At 48.0% G+C, this 22,962-nt stretch overlaps 1 protein-coding gene across 1 annotated transcript in view; it reads left to right on the forward strand.

The window, feature by feature from the left end:
- LOC119381771 (Down syndrome cell adhesion molecule homolog) overlaps positions 1-22,962 on the forward strand; it is a 227,426-nt gene that overhangs the window by 203,341 nt on the left and 1,123 nt on the right. The window contains exons 16-25 of the mRNA XM_037649536.1: positions 1,426-1,687; positions 3,249-3,347; positions 4,949-5,134; positions 5,676-5,975; positions 7,306-7,491; positions 8,598-8,917; positions 13,631-13,706; positions 15,795-15,818; positions 15,968-16,031; positions 22,151-22,269. Coding sequence (XP_037505464.1) covers positions 1,426-1,687; positions 3,249-3,347; positions 4,949-5,134; positions 5,676-5,975; positions 7,306-7,491; positions 8,598-8,917; positions 13,631-13,706; positions 15,795-15,818; positions 15,968-16,031; positions 22,151-22,269 — 1,636 coding nt within the window. The remainder of the gene's footprint in view (positions 1-1,425; positions 1,688-3,248; positions 3,348-4,948; positions 5,135-5,675; positions 5,976-7,305; positions 7,492-8,597; positions 8,918-13,630; positions 13,707-15,794; positions 15,819-15,967; positions 16,032-22,150; positions 22,270-22,962) is intronic.

Consider the following 22,962-nt stretch of genomic DNA (forward strand, 5'->3'; position numbering starts at 1 on the left):
AGGCTGGCTCCGCCGACATTCCCAATTTGAATACTTCTCATCACTTCAAGCCTCCATCTCTCCTTTAACTTCTCTCTCTTTCTCTCTCTCTCTCTCTCTCTTTATCTCTCTCTCTTTGCATCATGTATGATGTGTGGCATCCTGTCGGGCTGCCCATAAGATAGCGCAGTGTTACTTTCCTTTCATGCTGTTGTGATTTGAACATGGATTAAAATTGATTGAATTGAACACACTGGGTGAACTATTTCTATCATTATAGGTGACTAGCGCAAAAATTGCAACTACGCAGGAAAGAACCACACCAGACTAGGATAAGAAGCAGACAAGATCATTGTGTGATTTGGTTCTTTCTTGAGTATGTGTAATTTTTTGTGCTGGTCACTTGTAATGGATCTAAATAGTCCACTCAGTGTGTTCAATTCGCTTAATTTTAATCCATGTTCAAACGACAACAGCATGCGAGATGAGGGAGGGAAATATGGTGCGGTTCTTTCTTGTGTACGGGTAATGTTTGCGCTAGTTACTCGTAGTATTAATGCCAGACCGACTAGCCCAACAAGCAGTCATGCAGTTCGATCACTTGTGCATTTCTGTCGTTTAATTATGGATGCCGGCTGCGTGTCTAAGCGCCTGTCAAGCAACGTGTCCCTCGTTATTGGTACGAAATTGTCTTCGCCGTCCTCGTGGCCAATAGGAAGGGTTGTTGAGAATCACGCATCGCCTAATTCAGGAGTATCAAACTCAGCTCAGCTAGCGGGTCACAGACATAAAATTTAGTCCCGCTAGGGCCGGGATAGTGAAGATGTTTGAAGCGGAAGGGGGGGGGGGGAGGAAGTAGTGATATTGAACAAAATGTCAACTAACGTTGCCATTTGAAAGAACGGCTTTCTCATGACTCATACATGGGTCATTTTTGAATGGTCATTTCTGTCGTTAAATTTCGAGAAACACATCGATAGTGGTCTCCCCAATGATTAAAATCTTCTGAAGCTTAAGCATAGCTTTTCTTCCACGGTGATGTTTCAAATCATAGTGACCGCATTGGGTGTCTCCACGAAAAAAAGAAAAAAAAAGAAACGCTTGAGACCAGTCCCGTCTGTGTAGCGTGCACGAACATAGCGTTATTAATCGCAATATGCGAGAAAATAATCTGGGCCCGTATTCCTAAAAACATCTTACGCTAAAAATTTTCATAAGAGAATATTTCATCCAATCACGACGCGGGACATATCATTAGTGAAGCCGGCTGACCAATGGGAATACGCCCTTCCTAAAGAGAAGTTTTGTGAATACGGCCTCTTAGGTTCTGTTTAGCCACAAGCCACAAAACTTTATTCCTTGCGAAGCCGCGGGCCGCGTGTTTGAGACTCCTGGTCCAATCCAAGGAGTAATGATATTTCTATCCTTTCACTTCACCGCTTTCAGCCGCCGCTGCAGGCGACCTACCACGGAAAGCTGAAGGGGTTTCACGTGGGCTACAGGCCGATAAACACCAGGGAAACGTTTCAGTTCCAAACGATCAAGCTCGACGACAGCGAACACGGCGCGGGCGCCGAGAAGAAGGAGCAAGAGTACGAGATTCGCGGTCTACGGAGGCACACCCAGTACGCCGTGGTGGTGCAGGCCTTCAACAACAAAGGGGCGGGCCCGTTGTCCGAAGAGGCCACAGTTCAGACCCTCGAATTCGGTGAGTGAGCAAGTATATATCGACGCAGACAAGCGCACCTACGGGATCAGATGCACTTAGGGCATTTCGAATGCGCAAGGTCAATAGAGCATGTGTGTTTTAGGCCTCTTTACAGAAGATGTCTTGGTGATGTGTTTAGGTCTCCCTCTACCGTGAATCAATATCCTGTGAATCACAGACAAGGACGTAGGCCTCACAGAGAGACCTCATTTAAGCTTGGTCTTGCTTTTTTTCTGTATGTATATAGATGTTTGTTATGATGTCCTACTACCATTCGAGCTTGCGCTTGGATTACTTACACTTAAGAATGTTTTTTTTTTCTTTTTTTTTTCTTTTTTCTTTTTACAGTGAGCGTCTATCTGTGCTGCTGTTGCGGTTGATCCTGTAGGTTTTCCGTTCACAGCTTAAAATAACAAACCATGCCGTGCCTCGAAGTAAAATGAGTCAGTTAATCCTTCGTCCCTCGTCATCGCGAGACAGCGCCCACTCCTCATACACGGGGCCGCGCTTCGGCGAGGTTCGGATTGTAGTTGTGAGCCAGTGACGAAGCGAAAGAAATAGATGGTGCTGGCTACTGTATGCTGCTTTCGACGGGGAGTCTTTAAGCTGCAAAAAGTCATTTCTCGACATGCCTCCGAGTGGTTCGTACTTATGGTGAAACCATACTCATCTCCACTGCGAGTGTCTTACGGAACTTCGCGGAGAAACCAGGCCTTCGATTTATTTTAATTTAACCACAATATCCAGCACGATAACAGGCAATGTAGTAAGCGCGACAAAAAGCAGGAGGAAATTGAGAAAATGGGAGTAGATCGAGTAATGAACAAATAAAAATGTTGCGTTATCTGTATTTGGCAATTCGCTTCACCACTTCTTTATACGACGCTTATAGCACCTTATTTTACGTGCAGGTATCGTTCGTCACGCCGGCATATTGTGGTTCCGTTAAGTGTCTTTTGCTTCGCGCTATTGACAGATTTACAGAGGTGGTCATTATGTATTAATAACTCAAGACCACACTTCGTGAGATAGCAGTGGTCTTTCAACTAAAATAAAAATGAATAAATAAATATGCGAAATCTTGTTGTCATTACTCTGCATACTGAAGTGGTGGTGTAAATTCATCTATCTCTCTCTTTTTTTTTTCCTTTCTTTTTCTTTTTTTTTTTTATTGACTGTGGCGCAGCTCCTATACGCTGCGTGCATCGAAAGTTCAGTGGCATTGTAATTATGACCCCAAAAGGAGTCAGTGCACGCTTCAATTTGCGCAAAATGGAGATGTTTTTTTCAATCTTTCTAGCGCATGTTTATTTTTTTGAACATTATTATTCGACAACTTATTACACTCGTCACGAAAACATACGCGAATCCCATGTCGCTATTGCACAAAGGGTAAGAATGTTCGTAAATATAATATAAATCGCAAATTAAAGCTCATGCTGACGCACGTGCGCACGTGCAGTGTTATCACGATTTTCACATTTCCTCATTCAAACTATTTCGTTACAGTCATTACGGTGAGAAATTTGCGTCTTCTCGCTTCTTATCTATGTGTTCGCAGACCCTCCGCCGGCGCCTCAGCTGTTCGTCACTTCGAAGTCCTCCTCCACGTTAGAACTGGAATGGAAATTCACCGAAGCTACCGAAACGCCTATTACAGGTTAGCGCCGGCACGTTATGTAACTTTACTTCCCTCTTAGACTGACGGTGAAGATGTATTCCTTTAACCTGTATGATTTACGCCGATCCTTATTTGATTTGTCGCGGTGCCTTCCTCGTAGTTTTTGCGTCTTTCGTTGCTTTTCATCTTTTTGTACTCCATCTCACAAACTGGTTGCAGTACTGTGTAAGCTACGGGGCTGCTCAGCCAATAGGAAGAGCGAGCACACCTCACGATGTATTCATCCACGTCGCGTCGTCTGCTCGGCGTCCTCGTAGCCGTAACGCATTGTGCGAATAGAGCGAGCACACTGGAGCAACCAACGCTCTTAGCTTGGGCAGCAACGGCAGCGCCGCAAAAAAAAAAAAAGAAGAAAAAAAAACATGCGTTGGGCGAGTAAAACGAACAAGTGGTAGCACCAACGCTATTATCGTTTGGCAACAGCGGTAGCGCCGGAAAAAAAAAAAAAAAGAATAACATGGCAGCACACGTCGACGCGACTTTAGTCGACATTGGTTCCTTGCGCCTCGAAATTAAGAAGTCGCCGTCGAGAGCTGTGCGGCCCGTAAGTTCTAAACCGACGCTTGCGTCTGCGTTGTATCTACGTCCCGGTGCTTCGACAGCAACGTATTCGTGTCTATTTGCACTGTTTCCAAGATTCATACTCAAATTCTCGGCGACAAGGCTTAGCAGGCATGGCTGAACAAACAGCTAATATCAATAATAAGGACACAACGCGCCTGATACTTTGTCCTCAGCGTGAGATGGCACAAAGCGATAGCAGACTGCACCGTTTATTTATTGCTGTCAGGACAGTGAACAAGTATCAAGCGCGAGTTCGGACCGAAGCGGGCGATCGCGTCTGCATGGGCGCTGCCATGTTGGTTCAGTGCTCAAAGTCAGGGGGTGTCGGAGGGTCTCGGAGGGTCTCGGAGGGTCTCAGACCCCCCCACCAGTTTTGTTACAAGGAATATGATACGCATCTCGCTAGAACGTATGGGTATGTGTTGGCAGAATGTAAATTTCAATTCCCTGTGCAAACCGCCATGAGCACTATGTCCGTCGAGACTGTTGAAAAACGTTATGCCACGGTTACTATAAAATAGTGGTTTCGCGAAATATATTATATGGGTTCGACGGTTCGTTTGACTTTGAACTGTTTTACGTCGGATACCGTCCGCACATTGACACATCGTGGGGATCGCACGTTTCAGGTCAGCGTTAGAAAGTGAGCAAAAAAAAAACAAGAAAACACCATTCAAAATTATTTTGCCCGTTTGCATGAAACGATGTGTCATAAAAGCTATCAGTCTCTTTTTCTCTCTCCCTCATCATTTCTCTTTCCACCACTGCTCGAATCACTAGAGACGCCCCTTCGATGGAGCCAGACTTAAGGCCTGGATTTGTTAACGAGGGTCCACGTTTGGAATTCCTTTAAGTAATCAAGACTTAGTTGTCATTGAGGCTATAGGCTCCACGGTTGCTACACGTCCACCAGTAGTGACGAGACGCAATGTGTAAAGGGTTCCTATTCACAGCTCTTCTGCTTCGCATAATTATGTGCACCAACGTTCGCACTGTATTCGCGCCGTGTGTTTCAGGGTACGTGGTGCATTACAAGAGCGAGTACGGAGAGTGGCAAGAGACGCAGGTTAACTCCAAACTGAACAAGCACCTGCTGACAAACCTGGTCTGCGGCCACCACTACCAGATTACCATCACCGCCTTCAATTCGGCTGGTAGAGGAGCACCCAGCGAAACTGTCAGCGCCGAGACAACAGGAAGAGGTGATATACCGAGCGGCACAACCGCTCTACTTGGTATCGGTCAATATTCGCAAAACTGATTTTCCTTAAGTGTAGCATGTTTATGGGCTAAGAGAACAGACTGTTGGGCTAGTTGGTTTGTTACGTTCTATGAAGCCATAGCGCAGAGAAGACAGGGACCAGGAAGAGGACAGGACGTGCGCACGTCCTGTCCTCCTTTTGATCCCTCTCTTTTCTGCGCTATGGCTTCATGGAACATTGATGGGCTAGTTGGTTCATAGATTTAGAAAACAAGTTTCAACTTCGCGTAAAAGACAACACGAAAGAACATAGCAACACGCACACACACGAAGCGCATGCAGCCGTGCGTCTGCGTGTTTTTATGTTCCTACGTGTTGTCTTCTTCGCGCAGTTTAAACTTGTTTGCGGATTTTCCTTAAGGGCACTACATGAATGAGCGGCTCTTAAGCACCGCCCATTCGTGTGATAACAAAATAACAACAGCAGAATTAGGGCTTCCAATTAACCAGAACCTTTCTTCGTCTTCCTACTCTGTCCTCAGGACCGATCCCTCCACAGGACAAGATGCAGAATGTCGTTACCGCCAATTCGACGTGCATCTCCGTGAACCTGGACGGCTGGAGCGACGGCGGCTGTCCCATCACTTCCTTCGTACTGCAGTACAAGCCTCACATGCAGCAGGACTGGATCCTTCTCTCCAACAACATTCAGATGGCCCAGTCGCCCGTCACTCTGACCGACTTGGCGCCGGGCACGTGGTACGACATCATGGTGTCCGCATACAACGATGCCGATGCGAACGAAGTCGAATACCGCATCGCCACGCTCACACTCAGTGGAGGTGAGTCACTAGCCTATCACCAGGCGATGCATGAGCCCGCGTGTTGGCTAAAACAAAACACGAGCACTATATAACCCTGTCCTGTTCCGTTCTGTTCTGTTCCGTTGTGTTGTGTTGTGTTGTGTTGTGTTGTGTTGTGTTGTGTTCCGTTGTGTTGTGTTCTGTTCTGTTCTCTTCTCTTCTCTTCTAATTAGCTTGCTGTGACGAGGTTGAGGTTTATATCCCTAAGGCTACTCCATTTCTATACGTTCTGCCGCGAAAAAAAAAAAGGAAGCGGTTACCGAAAAACAAAAATGGAGAAGTAAAGAAAAAAACATACGGCAAACTGAAACAATTAAAAAAGAATAACATGGTAATGGACAGTTCGCTTGCAGGAGTTCACGTCGCAATAAAACAATCCTAAAAACATATTTTAACAAAATGCTAATAAATAGGACGACTGTATACAAACAAGACAGTGGTTCACAGGAAGCGGTCAACAGTATTCAGTCAACAGATGTATCTGGATGCAGCTAACCACTGACAGATGTCGTACATTACTCCCGATTTCATCTGAAGCTAAAATCTACTGAAGGACGTAAAAACACAATATGAACTTTATACAGAAGAATTTTTATGACAACTTTATGTACGCTTCGACAAAAATGTTTTCATGAAAGCTGTGACGAGAACAACCTTATGATGTAACAAATGATGCACCGTTGTTACATTTCTTACCGCTTATCCCGAAAATGAAACATGAACAGGTCAACTGGGAAATTCATACGAAAATGCAACGCATTCGTACTTTTGCCGCACTAACGACGCAGCGACAAACATATGTGCGACATATATGAAACATATAGGGGCGCTTACTTCCAACATGCTCAAAAAAAAAAAAATGTTGGAAGTCAGCGCCGTGTTTGCGTTTCTTTTGGAGCTCCAGCCTTCCGCGCAGTGGTCGTTTAGCGGTGAATTACATACTCATCCAATTCACAGGACTTGTTAGCTATGCTATAGCTGCGTAGGAGACCCCGTCACGGTAAGCGTAAATGGAAGCAATGTACCTTTATGTCGATCTGGTTTCTCGAAACAGTCCGTTTGGCGCCATATGACGTTGAGCGCGTTGCGAAGCAGAAGCGTAAACGTGCTGCTGCTGATGGAAAGAGAGAGAGAATGAGATTCGTGTGATAGGGAAAGAGTGAGGAAGAGAAAATAGCGCAGCGTAGTAATTGTGTCTCGTCGGGGAGGGCACCTCAACCGCACTGTGCGGGAAGAGAAACGGGAATAAATGGAGATGGTTAGTAAAGATGGTCACTCTCTTTTATGTCCTCGTCGTGGTCCGTTGCAGCGACGGTGGCGCCTCTGGCAGCTCAGTCCCAGGAAAGCGGTGGGTCGCTGTTTCGCGACCCAGCTGTGCTGGTGCCCGTGGCGTGCGCCGTGGTCGTGGTGCTCGTCATCTGCCTTGTCGTGGGCGTCGTGCTCGTGCTGCGCAGGCGCGAGAACGTCTACGACACGTGCCACACGCAGCACATATGTGAGTATCCAGACAGCAATGCTAGAAACGTGAGCAGAGCCTGTATAACGTAAAACTGTTCCGTTTTTTTTTTCTATTCCCAGTCGTCCAATAGCCTTCTTGATTGGTCGAAATCTTGCAGGCCATGCCCACTGCGCTCGTATGTTACGCGATGTAAAGAAAACCACGAGAATGCCCTCTCATAAAATGGCGTGCACAGACTGCTTATGCACGATCACGTAGAGCAAAACAGAATAAATTATTTCCGATTCTGTGCCTTTGATGCCATCCGCCCTTCACGATTGGTCAAACTTTTTCGGGTCCCGCTAACAATGGCCGTCTCACAATGCGGTAAAACGTCACCGCTTCGTGATTTATACGTGTAAACATCTCATAAGTACCCACACCATTGAGCCGTGGCCCATTAGCAAAACCGCTCGGTGGGCGGCACTGGGAATCGGAACAAGTACCTCCCACGTTGTTGGTACTTGCTTCCATCTAACCACTTGATTACTGCTGCTGTCAACAAAGCCACTCGTGGTACAGTTAGTTCGTCTCTCCCTGCTCCACATTATCATCATCACTTGCACTTCCTCTCTCCTGCCCTGCATTCGCAATCGTTTTAGGGGCGAAGCTCCTCTTAGTCTAACCTTGTCACGCGTCCGGCGTAAGGCGTAACCGGCAGTATACTACGGCCCATCACCGATCCTTTGCAAACTGCCCACTACTTCGTCTTTGCAAACATCCCACTACGATCCATCACCGATCCACCACTTCACCGACCATAAAGCCGTTATAATGAAGGGGGAACGGAAGCCACGTCTAGCTACCACTTACGATTAATAAAATTTCTTGTATACATATATACAGTGTTTGTCACGTCTTTGATGATGTACTGGGCTATCGCTTTGATTACTGCTGGGTGAAACCACTGAAGATTTCACGGTGTAACCATGATTGCTTCAGGAGCTTCGCCCAAGCTCTTCATCATTCACCCGTGGATATGCTGTGAATTTTTTTCTGATATTTTTTTTTAGGTTTCGCCGAGCGAAACCGTGAAACAATGCGATTACCACGCTGTTTTGCTCTTCCCACAATTACTTGCTCCTTTACCCTCGCGCTCGCAGATTCGAGTGAGTCTGTGCGCAAGACGGACAGCATGTCCATGTCGGCCTACACCAAGGACAAGCAGCACTTCTGCGACTCCTCCGGTGACGAAGGCGCCACGCAGCGCGAGCCCCTCTACTACCCGTCGCCGTACGCTACCACGCAGGTCTCGGCCGCAGCGTCGTCGGCGTTGGTCGCCGGAGAGATGTCGTCATGCGCGTCACCTGGACGTCGGCTGGCGTCAGGCGGCGACTTCGGCGGCGGCGGCGGCACGCTGCAGCGGACGCGTTACAGCGGCAACCGGACGCACCTGTACGACGTGCCGCTCAGGCCCAAACAGGTACCCGAACTGCTCTGCACCAGGACGTAACCGAAGGACATATATCCGTGGGTGTGCTGCTAACGCGTGTACACGCAAGCCCCGACTCGAGAGCTTGTGTTCTTCTTTATTTTTATTGCTGTTGAAACGTGGCGTTGTTGCACGACTGTGTGTGTGTGCGTGTGTGTGTGTGTGCGTGCGCGCGCGTGCTCTTTTGTACGATAAGTATGTGGAAGAAAAGGAATTGTGTACAGTGTGTGAGAGATAGGGCGCATTTGTCACGGTCGCTTAGTAAATGAACGTCTTTCTCTTTTTTTTCTTTTTTTTATGTCGCGCGCTAACAAAAATCTGAGAATCAGTTCTCCGATATGTTTCTTTATGATAGAACTGGTTGGTTGTAACGTGTGTCGTGACCGGGCGAGGTCGTCGTTTCATCCGCATTAACTCTGTAACTAGTACATGGGGCGGCACGTACGTTATCCTTGTACGCGCCTAATGCTAATTATGCTTGACATCCAGGCGTCGTTAACTAACTTGTCATCAGAGTGCGCAGTGTTAGTGCTAAACGTGTTTAATGTGAGAAAAAAATGACACCCACCAACCTTACTAATAATGAATTGACAGAGACTTTTGTTCCCGCGAACGTTCTCATGAGCAGTTCATGGAATCGTGCTATTCACGTGGCGAAGCACTTAACTGTTTTGAATATTTGGAGCAACGTACAAGGTCATTCACGTACTTCGAGTTTCATACTTTTTCGTGCACTTGAGCTGAATGTGAGTAGAGCTCATACGATTTAGGCAACGCGCCCTCTTATAGTACAGTACGTAATATTCTAAATCTCTCACTTTTTTTATACACATGCAAGGCAGTTGGGTAATGTCGTGTCATTCTGCAAACGTCATTGTCACATCGTTGAAAGACTGGCATACAGCTGTTCTATAGCAGAGTAGCTGGTACTCTAAATCGTCCCCATTTTTTTCTGAACTCGGGAAAAAAAAAACTTGATATGAAAGCAACCTCAATATGACTGAATGACGTAGTTCACAACACTCCACTGATTATTTATGTATTGGTGGCAGAAAGACGGTTTACGATACTTTCTTGTTTTTGGGGGGGGGCGGGGGGGGGGGGGCTGATGCGACCAGCTTGATGTAACGGCTCACGTGTGCCCACTTCTTCGCATCCGGTGGCCACATTTGTCGAGTGATTGGCTCACGGTGTGGACAACTGCTTTCAATTCAATACTACACGAATGGTTGCCAGAAAGAAAAAAAAAGAAAACGCTGTCAAGCTCACCACACTTCGTGGGCTTGACAACATAGGGTAATTCTCAATGTTCCCTAAACCTGATTAAGGGAAAGTATCTACAAGCATTTAAAGTCACAGAACTGCCAACTATGTTAAATTTTGAATGTTCGTTTAATGTTTGGTACCGACGAGAGGGAATAGGAGTAAATATAATTTGGTTCATGAGCTCTCGATTGATTCGTTGTCTGGGTAAAAACGTGATGGGCGCAAACAAAGCATCTCTACTTCGCCTCACATGCATGCTCAGTTAAACTGCGTTTTCGAGGAGTATTTTGTTCTAGCGGCTGTAAAGGGAAAAGCGGTACCGTGTTAACGTTGCGCACGAAATAATTAACGTGAGGCCTCTTGCAAGATTTGTTTGTACACTGTCGTCCTTTATAAAAGGGAACACGCGAGCGCGCGGCCTGCGCGCTGCGGCAGCTGCGTACAGCACCATCAACCGAGAGCTGAAGAAATCACGTCCGCTTTTGGCGGCATCGCCCGCTGCGCGACCGAAGCAGGAGCGTAATCTAGCAGCGCTTGTTCACCGGCCATGACTCGTTATTTTATTTGCCAATAGATGACGACAAAAGCGGGTGCGCTTTCTTTCGCTGTCGGTTGATGGCACTGTAGGCAGCCGCAGCAGAGCTCAGGCCGCGCGCTCGCGTGTTCCCTTTCATAAAGGAGGACAGTGTACATGAATTTTCAATATTGAAGCGCTAGGGACATGTTTTGAGGTTGATGTTTTTACATTCATTGTACTTTGCATCGGGTGCTGGGCAATGCAGCGAATGTTGAATACCGCGGTGTTCACGGTTTGTAAATTGTTATATAAGTGACCGCTCTCTGATGCACAGATATTCCTACGGTTGATATTAGCGATGTTTCGCGTATTATTAGTGCGAACAACTTTTATGAACGCGAAATGCTGTAGTAGGCGGTAGGTTTATTGCCTACACTAAGAAGAGAAATCATTTTTACGGTGCTGTGTTGCAATATACAAAGAAATTTTATTATGTCAAAGGCGTGTAGGGAGCAAGCATATTATTGGTTAAAAGAAAGAAAATGACACAGGATACCGATGCGACGAAAATGTTTCCAAGTCTTCGTATTAACTTTAGTGGTGTCACGTATCTAAACAACGCATTGTGAATACGTATATTATAATGAGAAGAACACCACACGCCGTAAAGACGCGAGTCGTGTCGCTTGCAGCAGCGAGGGAGCCATTCATGACAACTTATGGCGCGCGCGGTTTGAACGTTAGGAGATGTAATTAATTATTAAGATTAATCCTGGTATCAACCAGGGTACATATAGCATTACAAAGGCCACTTCGTCCTTCCGTTCACATGCTAATTGTGACGATATTTTCATGATATAAATGCTGTTCTTATTGAAGCGTACGCTCAATGAAATTGTCGCTGTCGACTGCATTTCTCTGAGTATACCTACAGTTACAAGCCAATGTTGTGCCTTTTATGCGAGAGATGAAGAGTGTCTATGTGCATGCCTTCCATTACAATACCAACGTTATAGTTTCGCATTGGACACTTCTGTCGAGATGTCTGAATTCACACGAGAGGCTGATTATCTTCCGTGTGTTAGTGATATATCGTTTTATGGCGAGAGCAATTGCTGGTGTGACTACGTTGAAAATGATCGTTTTAGATCTTCAATTTTGAACATATTCGGCGTCAATCGAATATATTTGCCGTATTTGGCTACTGCTAACCTTACACTTCTGCTACGATTACTAGAGAGGAAACACGCAGGAAACGTGGGGCTAGGGTTTGTGGCTTCCCACAGAAGCTTACAGACTTTGACGGGCGTATTCCCGCGGAATCGGCGTCATACCGGCAACTGCATTCGCGTACATTTGCAACTCTTAACGCTTGTAACAAACGTATACGTTTTAATAAAATATGCGCATTCCCTTTCCTTGAAACTAATTCAAAGTAAGTTTTCGCGGTCGCTTAAAGCTCATCTTCATCATGTGCCATTATCTAGACATCTCACGTGCATCTAGTGTGCATCTAGTGTGCATCTGACGCTCAACTTGTGAATAATTTGAGAGATCGTTACCTTTATGTTTATTCTTGTTTTTTTTTTCAGTTCTTCGCTATGTCTACTTTTTCGGTGTTCTGGTTAATAATTTTTATTGCATTGGATGTTAAATTTTCTTGAACGTCGTCCCATTTTTTTTTCGTGACTGCAATGTAACCAGCAAACTTGAGATTGTCTCGCCCTGTCGGTGTTTCAGAGTATAAGCGGGTATCCAATGAACATAGGTCACGCATCCTTGCAGATAATGTGGGCTTCTTTTTGGAAATAAACGAAATGGTGCTAAAATAGCGTCGTGTCCCTAAGAGCTCGTTCATAACGGGCGTCTCTCTGTGACGTAATAGTCATGAATGTCTCGCTTTTCTTCAACACCGTGTCTCCTCAAAATATATGTGACATTGTAGCATTGAACGAGCTCTTGATGCTTCGGCAACTTCTCAAGTACAGCTAAAAGCACTAAGAAAGGGAAAATAGACAACCACCCGTTTGTAGCACGAAGCCACCAGGAAATCCATACGGATTTCTCATAAATAAAGCCTCTTAGTTGCCGAAAAATTCATCCTGGCCCGGGGATCGAACCCGGGACCAACATGAAATCCGTATGGATTTACTTGTGGCTTCGTGCTGCAAACGGGTGGTTGTCTATTTTCCCTTTCTTAACCCTTCCGCCACCTTGCGGGATTCCACAGAACTGATTTGCAGCTAAAAGAACTATTTCGACGTGCCTATTAAGAGAACAAGCCTGCGGGGGACAACAGCGGCATATATTAAAAATAAGGATCTGTGTAGAATACCGAATACTAAACGATCGTGAATACAAGTTTGCACATTTCTGTCCTCTACCAATGAGCCGACTCGCTCTGACGTAATCGTAATTAAGGAGCCCTGCGGATGCGACACTAATAAACTGCTCAAAAGATTTCAGGAATATAAAGCTGCATCTCTAGCCATTGCTCCATAAATGTCATAAAGAAGAGAGCCTTAAAAGTTTGGTTTAAAGTGACCAGTTTGACTATATATATGTAAAGTAGAACTCCCTTTATAAAATGGCAAAATAACTGGAACGAGACGACGCGAAGGTGTTGATATTACAGCTCGGTCTGAGTAAAGATGGTCTAACTTGTGCAGCAACTTCTTTCGAATATTGCAAACATGTCAGGCTCGGAAGAAAGCGGTTGTTATTGAAATGAAAGCTTAACGTCTTAACGACTGTAATGTTTTGGTTTACCATTAGGGGATTGATGTAACCGTTCGGTCACTGCCCTACGAGAGTAAAGCACATCTTAAGCGCCGCTTAGATCAAGATCACCGCAGCTGTGCGGCACTATAGACGAGGACAGAATGGTAAATCGTAGCTCTCTGGTGTCTCCTTTGCTTCAGCAGAGTGAAGACTATACAGCTTATGCAAGGCTCTGGATGCAACCGCTTCCCACAGGGGCGTTCAGTTTAGATCAAGGTACGCTCTTTGATTACTCCACCCACGTAGAATCCCAGCTGTAGAGCACTGCATCTCTGCTTTTGCTATATATGTTTCCCACTTAGACGCATTTTGTCCTAGTCCTAGTGCCGCACCTGCACCATCGCTTGTAGCGTCGCATTTCGATAATATACAACTCAGTCTATGGGCACACGGGCAAATTTGTTTTGTCCGATCTCAGTCGCACTTTAATGACTCACTCCAAGGCACATCGACTTGATGTTTTCAGGATGTTTCCGTTGTAATCTCTCGCAACAGTTAGTTTCCTTTATCACTTTCATACTATTTTCCTTTTTTGTTCTGTTTGCACGCTATAAAAATTGGCCGCTAGGCGATGTTCGATTCCATTAGGAACGATTCGCTCAGGTAACGAGATCGCTTAGGAAAAACACGGAGTCGTATAAGCGTTACAAACATGCAGCAACCATTGTTTTGAGACAGCTGCCATGAATTACAGATAACTTTGAGCATAACTTGCGTTTGGCTCCGTTCCTCGCGAGTCTGGCTTATTTATGGGAAGAAGGTTTCAAAGCTAGTCCCGTCAGTCTAAAAGCGGGTTTATAAACCTAGAAATATGTCCCTACACCGTTTACGATGGTTCCCAAGTAATTTCACGTGGCTAAGGTGCAATGTCGCTTTTCGTTATCTGCTCTGTTCGCCATGTTAAAACCAGTAAACAAGGGAAAAGAGAAAGAAAAGAGTGTGCCATTATTTTAACCCTAGCTTTCAAATAGCTGGTAATGCGCCACGGTTACATAGCAGCTTTGGTAAGAGGCGGATTAGGGCTTGAGTTCGATTCCCAGCCACGTCGGCCACATTTAGATGGGGGCGAAATGCGAAATTGCCCGTGCACCTAAATTAGGTGCGCGTAAAAAAAAAACATCAAGTGATCAACATCAATAAGGAGTTACCTGTACGGCGTACTGCACAGTCATATTGCGAGTTTTGTCCGCAAAAAACCTGGAATTTCATTTATTAAATGGCTTGTTAAAAATCCCCAGGTCTGCGCGGAGCACGCAGCACAGTGCCAGCTTAAACTGGATGAGCGGCCTTGCGGAGAAACCGCTGTAACTCTTTCAGAGCGCCTAGTGCGAGTATATGGTAGCGAAGTACCCAGTATGCCTTAATTCGTGATCATTTTGCGAAGTGGCGAAGTACCCACGTCGCAGAGGCAACGTGTGCACCTACATAGCTGCACACATTTATTTTTACGAATGCTTCTATGGGTTCAGCAGTTGTGCTTTCCGCTTCACCAAGCTTCTTTCTGCACTGCCGCAACTCTCGCGAGATGAGATTTTATTTACCACCCTCACCGCTGCCTGCATGACATGCACTTCCTGTGTAAAACGCGAAAGCTGTGTCTCTGTGTCTCTTCACGACGATAACATACGCGGGACGGTGCTGGAGCACCATTGTACGTATTACAAAGTCTATATGAAGTGTATCAAGTGTTTCTGTTGTGGCTAACGTTGAATGAGAGCACCGGGCCGCCTGTAAAAGGGACACTAAAGATGAAAAACGAGTTTTCTCGTATTAGTAAACTGCTCTTTCGACGACACCAAAAACACCTACGCTTGCTGCGATAAGACGGTTAGTAAGCGAGAAAACGCGCAAAAATAAAATGTGGGTGGGCGACGCCACCATTGAAGTTTCCGCATCAGTCTCCATGACGTCACAGATTTTGACGGCGCCTACTAGGGCCTACGTAGTTCCTAATCGGTAAAAATTTATGGTCCCCTCTGATGGGGCCATAGACTTAACATAGCAAGTTGGAGGAAATTTTGTTGAGCCAATGGCGCCAGATACGATAAATACACTTTGAAATCCGTGACGTCACGCGCAAAGATTCCTGCGCGAAATATAAAAATTAAACTTTGAACTTGATTTTATCATCTATTAATAAGCCTGTGATGGTAAAATTAACGACAGTGGAGTTCTCAGACTACAATTTATCAATCTAACCCAATTCATTGTTTCACTTTAGTGTCCCTTTAAGTAGAGGCCCGCAGCACAATGTTTGTCATTCGGTTGTCACGTGTCTTGCTTTTCTTTCTTTTTGTTTTTAAGATGGAGAGACCGACATGTACGCAGGTAAGACGCAAAACTTTCAGCTTGCGTTCTTCTTCTCGTACATTGTTGTCACGGCATGGCATCGATTTCAGAATGGCTGCTTAGACAATGTAGCCTTTGGCTTACTTTTCTGTGCCGTATCATAAAAAGAACTAAATGTCTGTCTTCAGATTTTGTAGAGTTCGTCGGCAATGAGACGAAGTATTCAAGGGGAGAGGAAGTTCCACATTACAGGTAGGTATTGTCAGTGTTTGTTTGTTTGTTTGTTTGTTTGTTTGTTTGTTTGTTTGTTTGTTTGGTTGTTTGTTTGGTTGTTTTGTGGCGAAGCAATTGGTACTGTTTAACGGTTGCGCTCTCCAGCGGCTCCTAGTGGGTCGTCCTCTTCTAAACGCCGCTCGCGCTCGGAGCCCGTGCTTTTGCCTTGACTGTCGCCATAGCTCATTGTCGCCGAGTGCTGTCCAATAAACAGCTTAACAAATTGGTGGAGAGTGCTGTGCTCCCATTCGATGCCCCTGGAGCTTCGTTCCCGTACTCTGCCGTCTACCATGCCTCAAGACGCCGCTCAGCAAACGCCGCCTCCCACACCGACCACATGTCCCGGTGTCCCACGCATCCGCGATCCACCTATCTTCACTGGTGCCGATGGCACCGACGTGGAGGACTGGCTCGCAATTTACGAGCGCGTGAGCGTTCCCAACAATGGGACCGATCAGGCAAGTTGAGCAACTTGGTCTTCTACCTCGCGGGAGTAGCAAGCTGTGGTACAACAACCACGCGTCCGATTTTGCGACTTGGTCGGATTCAAGACCGCCGTCACCAACGTTTTGGCCGCCCTGCAGTTCGTAAGCTGCAAGCAGAACAGCGCTTACGCGAACGAGCTCAGCAGGCCGGTGATCTTTCACCAGTTATATCGAAGACGTCCTGGACTTGTGTAAGAAAGCCAACGGCACCATGTGCGAGTCTGACAAGATCCGGAACATTATGAAGGGCATTGACGACGATGCCTTCACCATGTTGCTTTGCCAAAAACCCTTCCACCGTGACCGAGGTCATAACACTGTGGCCAGAGCTACAGGAGCTCCGCCGGCAACGTTTCGATGACCCGGTCGCCTCTCCATCACGCGACGACGAGCTTGCTGGCTTGGCGGTCATACCTGACCAGGGCCACGCTGCTGGCAGAAGTGAAGGCATTCGTGCGCGAGGAAATCGCACGCCAGTTCTCTCTCCTGGCCTTCGCCCACCCACCGCACGTTCAACAGTCGTCGACGACCCTTCTTCCTCCATTCCGACGAGCAATTGAGCAGGAAATTGCCGAGGTGATGCCTGAGTACCACCAGCAACCTCCGACTCCTGCGCCACAGAGTTACGCTCAAGTTGTCGCTAGGACGCACCAGGCAATCCCTGCGGCTGCTCCATTGAGCTACGCCGAAGCCGCCGCTAGACCTCCGTCCTTCGAAGCGGGCGTGCCGGCTCCGTATGCTGCCGTCATCCCTAGGCCCCGACTGCAACCCACCATGCGTTCGTTTCAGCAGCCGCCCCGTCAATCGCATCCTGCGACATGGGCGGGACCTGCCCCGGCGACCCGATGGCGCACACCCGACAATCGGCCCATCTGCTTTGCATGCGGTTATGCCGGTCACGTGGCACGTTACTGCCATCGCGTGCAGCCGCCTCGATTCGCGTCACCCACCACCAGCCAGTCCAGCCGTGCATTCTACGACCCGCCTATGTCACCGACGTCACGCCCAGCTTCATCCACTCGCCGCTCTCCGTCTCCACGACGTCGCTCACTGTCACCAATGCGGCCACGTTCTGTCGCACGAGAGCAGGAAAACTAGTCGTCGCAGTCCACGAGGCAAGGGCTGCGACGCTATCGAACTGTAAAAGCCCTCAGCGAAGTCCATCGAATGTCATACACGTGTTTGTGGACGGTGTTCGCGCATCTGCCCTTATCGACACTGGAGCCGCCGTATCTGTTATGGACGCAAAAACTTAGCCGCTTACTCCGAAAAGTGACGACGCCACTTTCTGGGATGTCCCTCCGTACCGCCAGCTCCCAGAGTATTAGGCCTACAGCAGTATGCACTTCTCGCGTCGTCATCCAGGACGTTCTGTACGACGTCGAGTTCATCATAATTGCTGCATGCTCCCACGACGTCATCCTGGGATGGGATTTTCTCTCCCGCCACGACGCCATAATTCACTGCGCACCAGCCGCCCTCGAGCTCTCACCGTTCTCACATATGACGCCGGCATACAGTCCATCAGCATGCACCAAGATCCTCGTCAAAGACGATACCAAAGTTCCCCAAGCTCGTCGACGGCCGTGCCAGTTTACTGCGCCGGTCTCTGCGACACCATTGCACTCCTTTCGCCATCTGACCGCGTTTGCACTAGGAAAGGATTGCTGGTACCTTTCGCGACCGCGCAAGTCACTCAGGGTAGCACCGCTATTTTTGTTACCAACCCATCCCCGCACATTGTTACGTTGGTGCGAGGGGAATGTCTCGGCAGAGTGGAGCCCCTCGAAGACGCACAAGTTCTGGACGCACCCGATGACTCGCACTGCACCAGTTCCCGTACCATCAGTGCCGTTTCCACGTCTGATTCATCACCCGCGGATGTATTGGTCCCGCCATTGCTGACAACCTTACGTCGGTCCAGCGTTCCAGCTTCTGTGCCTGTTGGAAGAATTTCGTTCTTCTTTCGATGTCGGGCAAACTTCTCTCGCCGCACGTCCGCTGTTACGCATCGCATCGACACTGGCGCCCAACCACCACTGCGGCAACGTCCATATCGCGTGTCTCCCACAGAACGACGGGTAATTAATGAGCAAGTCGACGATATGCTTCGACGCGACGTTATTCGACCCTCGGACAGCCCATGGGCGTCTCCTGTTGTTCTCGTTGCCAAGAAGGCGGTTCTGTGCGGTTCTGTGGGACTACCGAGGCTCAACAAGATCACTCGGAAGGATTTTATCCGCTGCCGCGCATCGACGACGCGATTGACAGCCTCCAAGGAGCAGAATACTTTTCATCTCTCGATTTGCGCTCGGGGTACTGGCAAGGTACCCATGGCTGATGATGCTCGACCGAAGACTGCCTTTGTCACGCCCGACGGCTTGTACGAGTTCAACGTCATGCCGTTTGGTCTGTGCAATGCGCCTGCGACCTTCGAGCGCATGATGGACACCGGGTCTGCGCAACTTGAAATGGCACACCGTGCTTGTGTTCCCTGGACGACGTCGTCGTTTTTGCTCCGGACTTCTCCACGAATCTTCAACGTCTGCGGCATGTTCTGACGCGTTTGAGCAACGCCGGCCTCCAACTGAATCTGAAGAAGTGCCGATTTGCAGCACGGCAGCTGACAATCCTAGGCTACGTAGTGTCCAAGGACGGAATCCTTCGCGATCCGGCCAAGCTTCGGGCCGTGGCCGAATTTCCCAAACCCACGTCCGTCAAAGAATTGCGCAGTTTCGTCGGACATGTGCTCATAGATTCTCGACGTTTCATAGCAACTTTGCCAGCCATCATATCGCCGCTGACGAAGCTCCTTGGGAGTAACGGGCCCCTACATTCGTGGTCGTCCGAAATGCGACGACGCGTTCGCCAAGCTCCGTCGTTTGTTGACGTCTCCTCCCATACTACTCACTACGACCCTACGGCCCCAACGGAGGACACACGGACGCGAGCGGTGTAGGCACTCGGCGCTGTTCTTGCACAGCGCAAACCAGGTTCCCGGAATATGTCGTAGCATACTCAAGTCGTACGCTTACTAGAGCCGAGACCAATTACACCGTTACGGAAAAAGAGTGCCTGGCGATTATCTGGGCTCTTAAAAAATTCCGACCTTATTTGTACGGTCGCCTATTTGATGTGGTCACCGATCATCATGCACTATGCTGGCTGTCGTCATGAAGGATCCCCTCGGGCCGTCTCGCCCGCTGGGGCACTTCGCCTGCAACACTACGACATCCGCGTGCTGTACCGCAACCGGACGCCAGCATGCTGACGCCGACGCCCTCATCGCGCTCCCCTTTGCCTGACGACAATGCCTCCTGCTCAGTATCTCACAGTATTGCTGTTTCTCTATCGATGTTCACACCATCGCTACCGAGCAGCGCAAGGATAAGTGTATCGCCTCGCTGATAGACTTGCTCACTGATCCATCGGCAACACCACCACCTCGCGCGTTGCGTCGTCAAGCCCACCATTTCGCCATTCGTGACAGACCTACTGCACCGACGCAATTACAACGCCGACGGCCGCCAATGGCTACTTGTGATACCCCGAAGTCTGCGTGCTGAAATATGCGAGTCCTTCCACTCTGATCCGCAATGCAGCGCACTCTGGGGTATCCAAAACTTATCAGCGCATTCGACAACGATACTTCTGGCGAGGGATGTACCGCTACGTGCAGAAATTCGTCCGCTCCTGCCTCGATTGCCAACGCCGAAAACCTTCAACGCCGTGTCACCAGTCGGTCTACAACCATTACCTTGCCCTAACCGTCCGTTTGGGCGCGTGGGCATCGATTTATATGGACCACTTCCTCTGACGTCGGCTGGTAACCGTTGGGCCATCGTCGCCGTCGACCATCTAACGCGATACGCCGAAACCGCTGCCCTCCCAGCGGCTACAGCGCGCGATGTTGCCTCCTTCCTGCTACACCGATTCATGCTGCGTCACGGTCCACCCCAGGAGCTCCTCAGCGATCGAGGCCGTGTCTTCTTGTCGGAGGTCGTCGAAGCCATTCTCAAGAGTGCCATGCTGTTCACCGCAAAACTACTGCTTACCACCCGCAGACGAATGGCCTAACCGAACGCTTTAACCGCACGCTCGGCGACATGCTCTCAATGTACGTCGCCGCCGATCACACAAATTGGGATGCCATTCTGCCCTTCGTCACCTACGCCTATAATACCGCCCCTCAAAGCACTACTGGTTTTTCACCCTTTTTCCTGTTGTACGGAAGGCACCCGTCGCACACACTTGACACGATACTACCCTACAAGCCGGATCCATCTGATTGTGCGCCTATTTCTGACACAGCCAGGCTTGCTGAAGAGTGTCGCGAGCTTGCAAAGTCATTTACAACGCACGAACAAGAGCGGCAGAAGAGCCTTCGCGGTGGCACCACCACTTCTGAGTCCATGTTCCTCCCCGGAGCGCTCGTATGGCTCTCGGTCCCTACCACTGCAAGTGGTCTCTCGTCAAAACTACTGCCGAAATACGAAGGCCCCTACCGGGTCGTCGAGCGAACATCCCCGGTCAACTACCTGATCGAACCCATCGAACCAGCTTCGGATATGCGCCGTCGAGGGCGCGACATAGTCAACGTGGAGCGCCTCAAGGCCTACTATGACCCACTCATAGTGACGAGCTGTTAGGTCGCCGGACGGCTCCCTTTTCGTACCCGGGGTAATTGTGGCGAAGCAATTGGTACTGTTTAACGGTTGCCCTCTCCAGCGGCTCCTAGTGGGTCGTCCTCTTCTAAACGCCGCTCGCGCTCGGAGCCCGTGCTTTTGCCTTGACTGTCGCCATAGCTCATTGTCGCCGAGTGCTGTCCAATAAACAGCTTAACAGTTTGTTTGTTTGTTTGTGTGTGTGTGTTTGTGTGTGTTTGTGTGTGTGTGTGCGTGTGTGTGTGTGTGTGTGTGTGTGTGTGTGCGTGTGTGTGTGTGCGCGCGTGTGTGTGTGGTGTTGGTGTGTGTGTGTGTGTGTGTGTGTGTGTGTGTGTGTGTGTGTGTGTGTGTGTGTGTGTGTGTGTGTGTGTGTGTGTTCGAACGGTGACTACTGTATGGCAAGTTGGCGCACCTCGAGGTACACTCTTTCATCTAATAATTTTACATGCCAAAACCGAGGTATGATTATGAGGCACACCGTGGTGGAGGACTCCGGAAATTTAGACAACCGGGGTTCTTTAACGTGCACCTAAATATAAGTACACGAGCCTCGCACATTTTCGCCTTCATAGAAAATGGGACCCGAAGCCGCGACCTTCGAAGCTGCGACCTTAGGGTCAGCAGCCGAGCACCGTAAACACTGTACCACCACGGCGGCTGACTCCGCGATCCAGAATTCTTGAAGGAATATAACAGTTTATGGCTTGTCAAGGCATGTGACTCGAGATATAGCTCTGGATATTGTGCACGTAACGATCTGAAAGCTGCGTTTTTCTATTGAAAGCTTCGAAAGGACAGCGAAGAATAGTTCGGCTCAAGTCCGACTGTTTCGCTGTCCCTTTTTTTTTTTCGGGCTCTATCAAGTACAAGCTTCTTAACAATAAGCTTGCACTGGGTAAACTTGCGAAACTTACAAATATCTCCTGCCGCACATCACATTTTTGCGCAGAAGCCCAAGGAAGTTTAGCAAACAAGACGTGCTGATGAACGGAGAAGTGGTGGACATGGAAGAGCTCTCAGAGGCCGAATGCGACAGAGATAGACTTCGGTACCACATGTCAAATCAAAGTGAGTCCTGTTCGTGCTCTATTTCGTGAATTCAGAGTGAATGTCATATATTTTTGCTGACTCCAGTTAAGCAACGCAAGGGCACATGAATGTCGAGGTGCGAGTACCGCTACCAGTGTTAGGGTCGCCTCCAGTTTTTAAAGTTTAGATTTTTGCGGGACAAAGCTGTACAATATGACTATAAAGTATGTCATGTGATGCCCTTTGGATGAAGTGAGTGAAATCCGAATTGAATTTAATTGAATTCTGACCAAGTGTACTTTTTGTGCGTCGAAATCTTAAGAGAGGTGCGATGTAGGCAGGTAGAAATAGGGCTATCTAATATACCCCTGTTTGTGAAACTTCCAAAATGATATAACACCTCTGTATAGCAAACAAAGTAAGCGGCTGCTAGTCGCTGCCTTGTTTCCAAAGTGGACGGCAATAACGATCATCGCCATCATGACATCAGTGGGCACTTGTTCGCGAAATAACTGACCAGCAGGAAAAGCTAAGGTACTCATATTATATATATATATATATATATATATATATATATATATATATATATATATATATATATATATATATATATATATATATATATATATATATATATATATAACTATGGCATGGGTAGTTGTAAGTGCCTGGGAGACTTCGACGCCGGACGTTACCTACGCAAAGAGCCTTTCGCCAACAGCTTTTGATCCT

This window comes from Rhipicephalus sanguineus, chromosome 2 (genome assembly GCF_013339695.2).
Source record: "Rhipicephalus sanguineus isolate Rsan-2018 chromosome 2, BIME_Rsan_1.4, whole genome shotgun sequence".
Taxonomy (NCBI): Eukaryota; Metazoa; Arthropoda; class Arachnida; order Ixodida; family Ixodidae; genus Rhipicephalus; species Rhipicephalus sanguineus.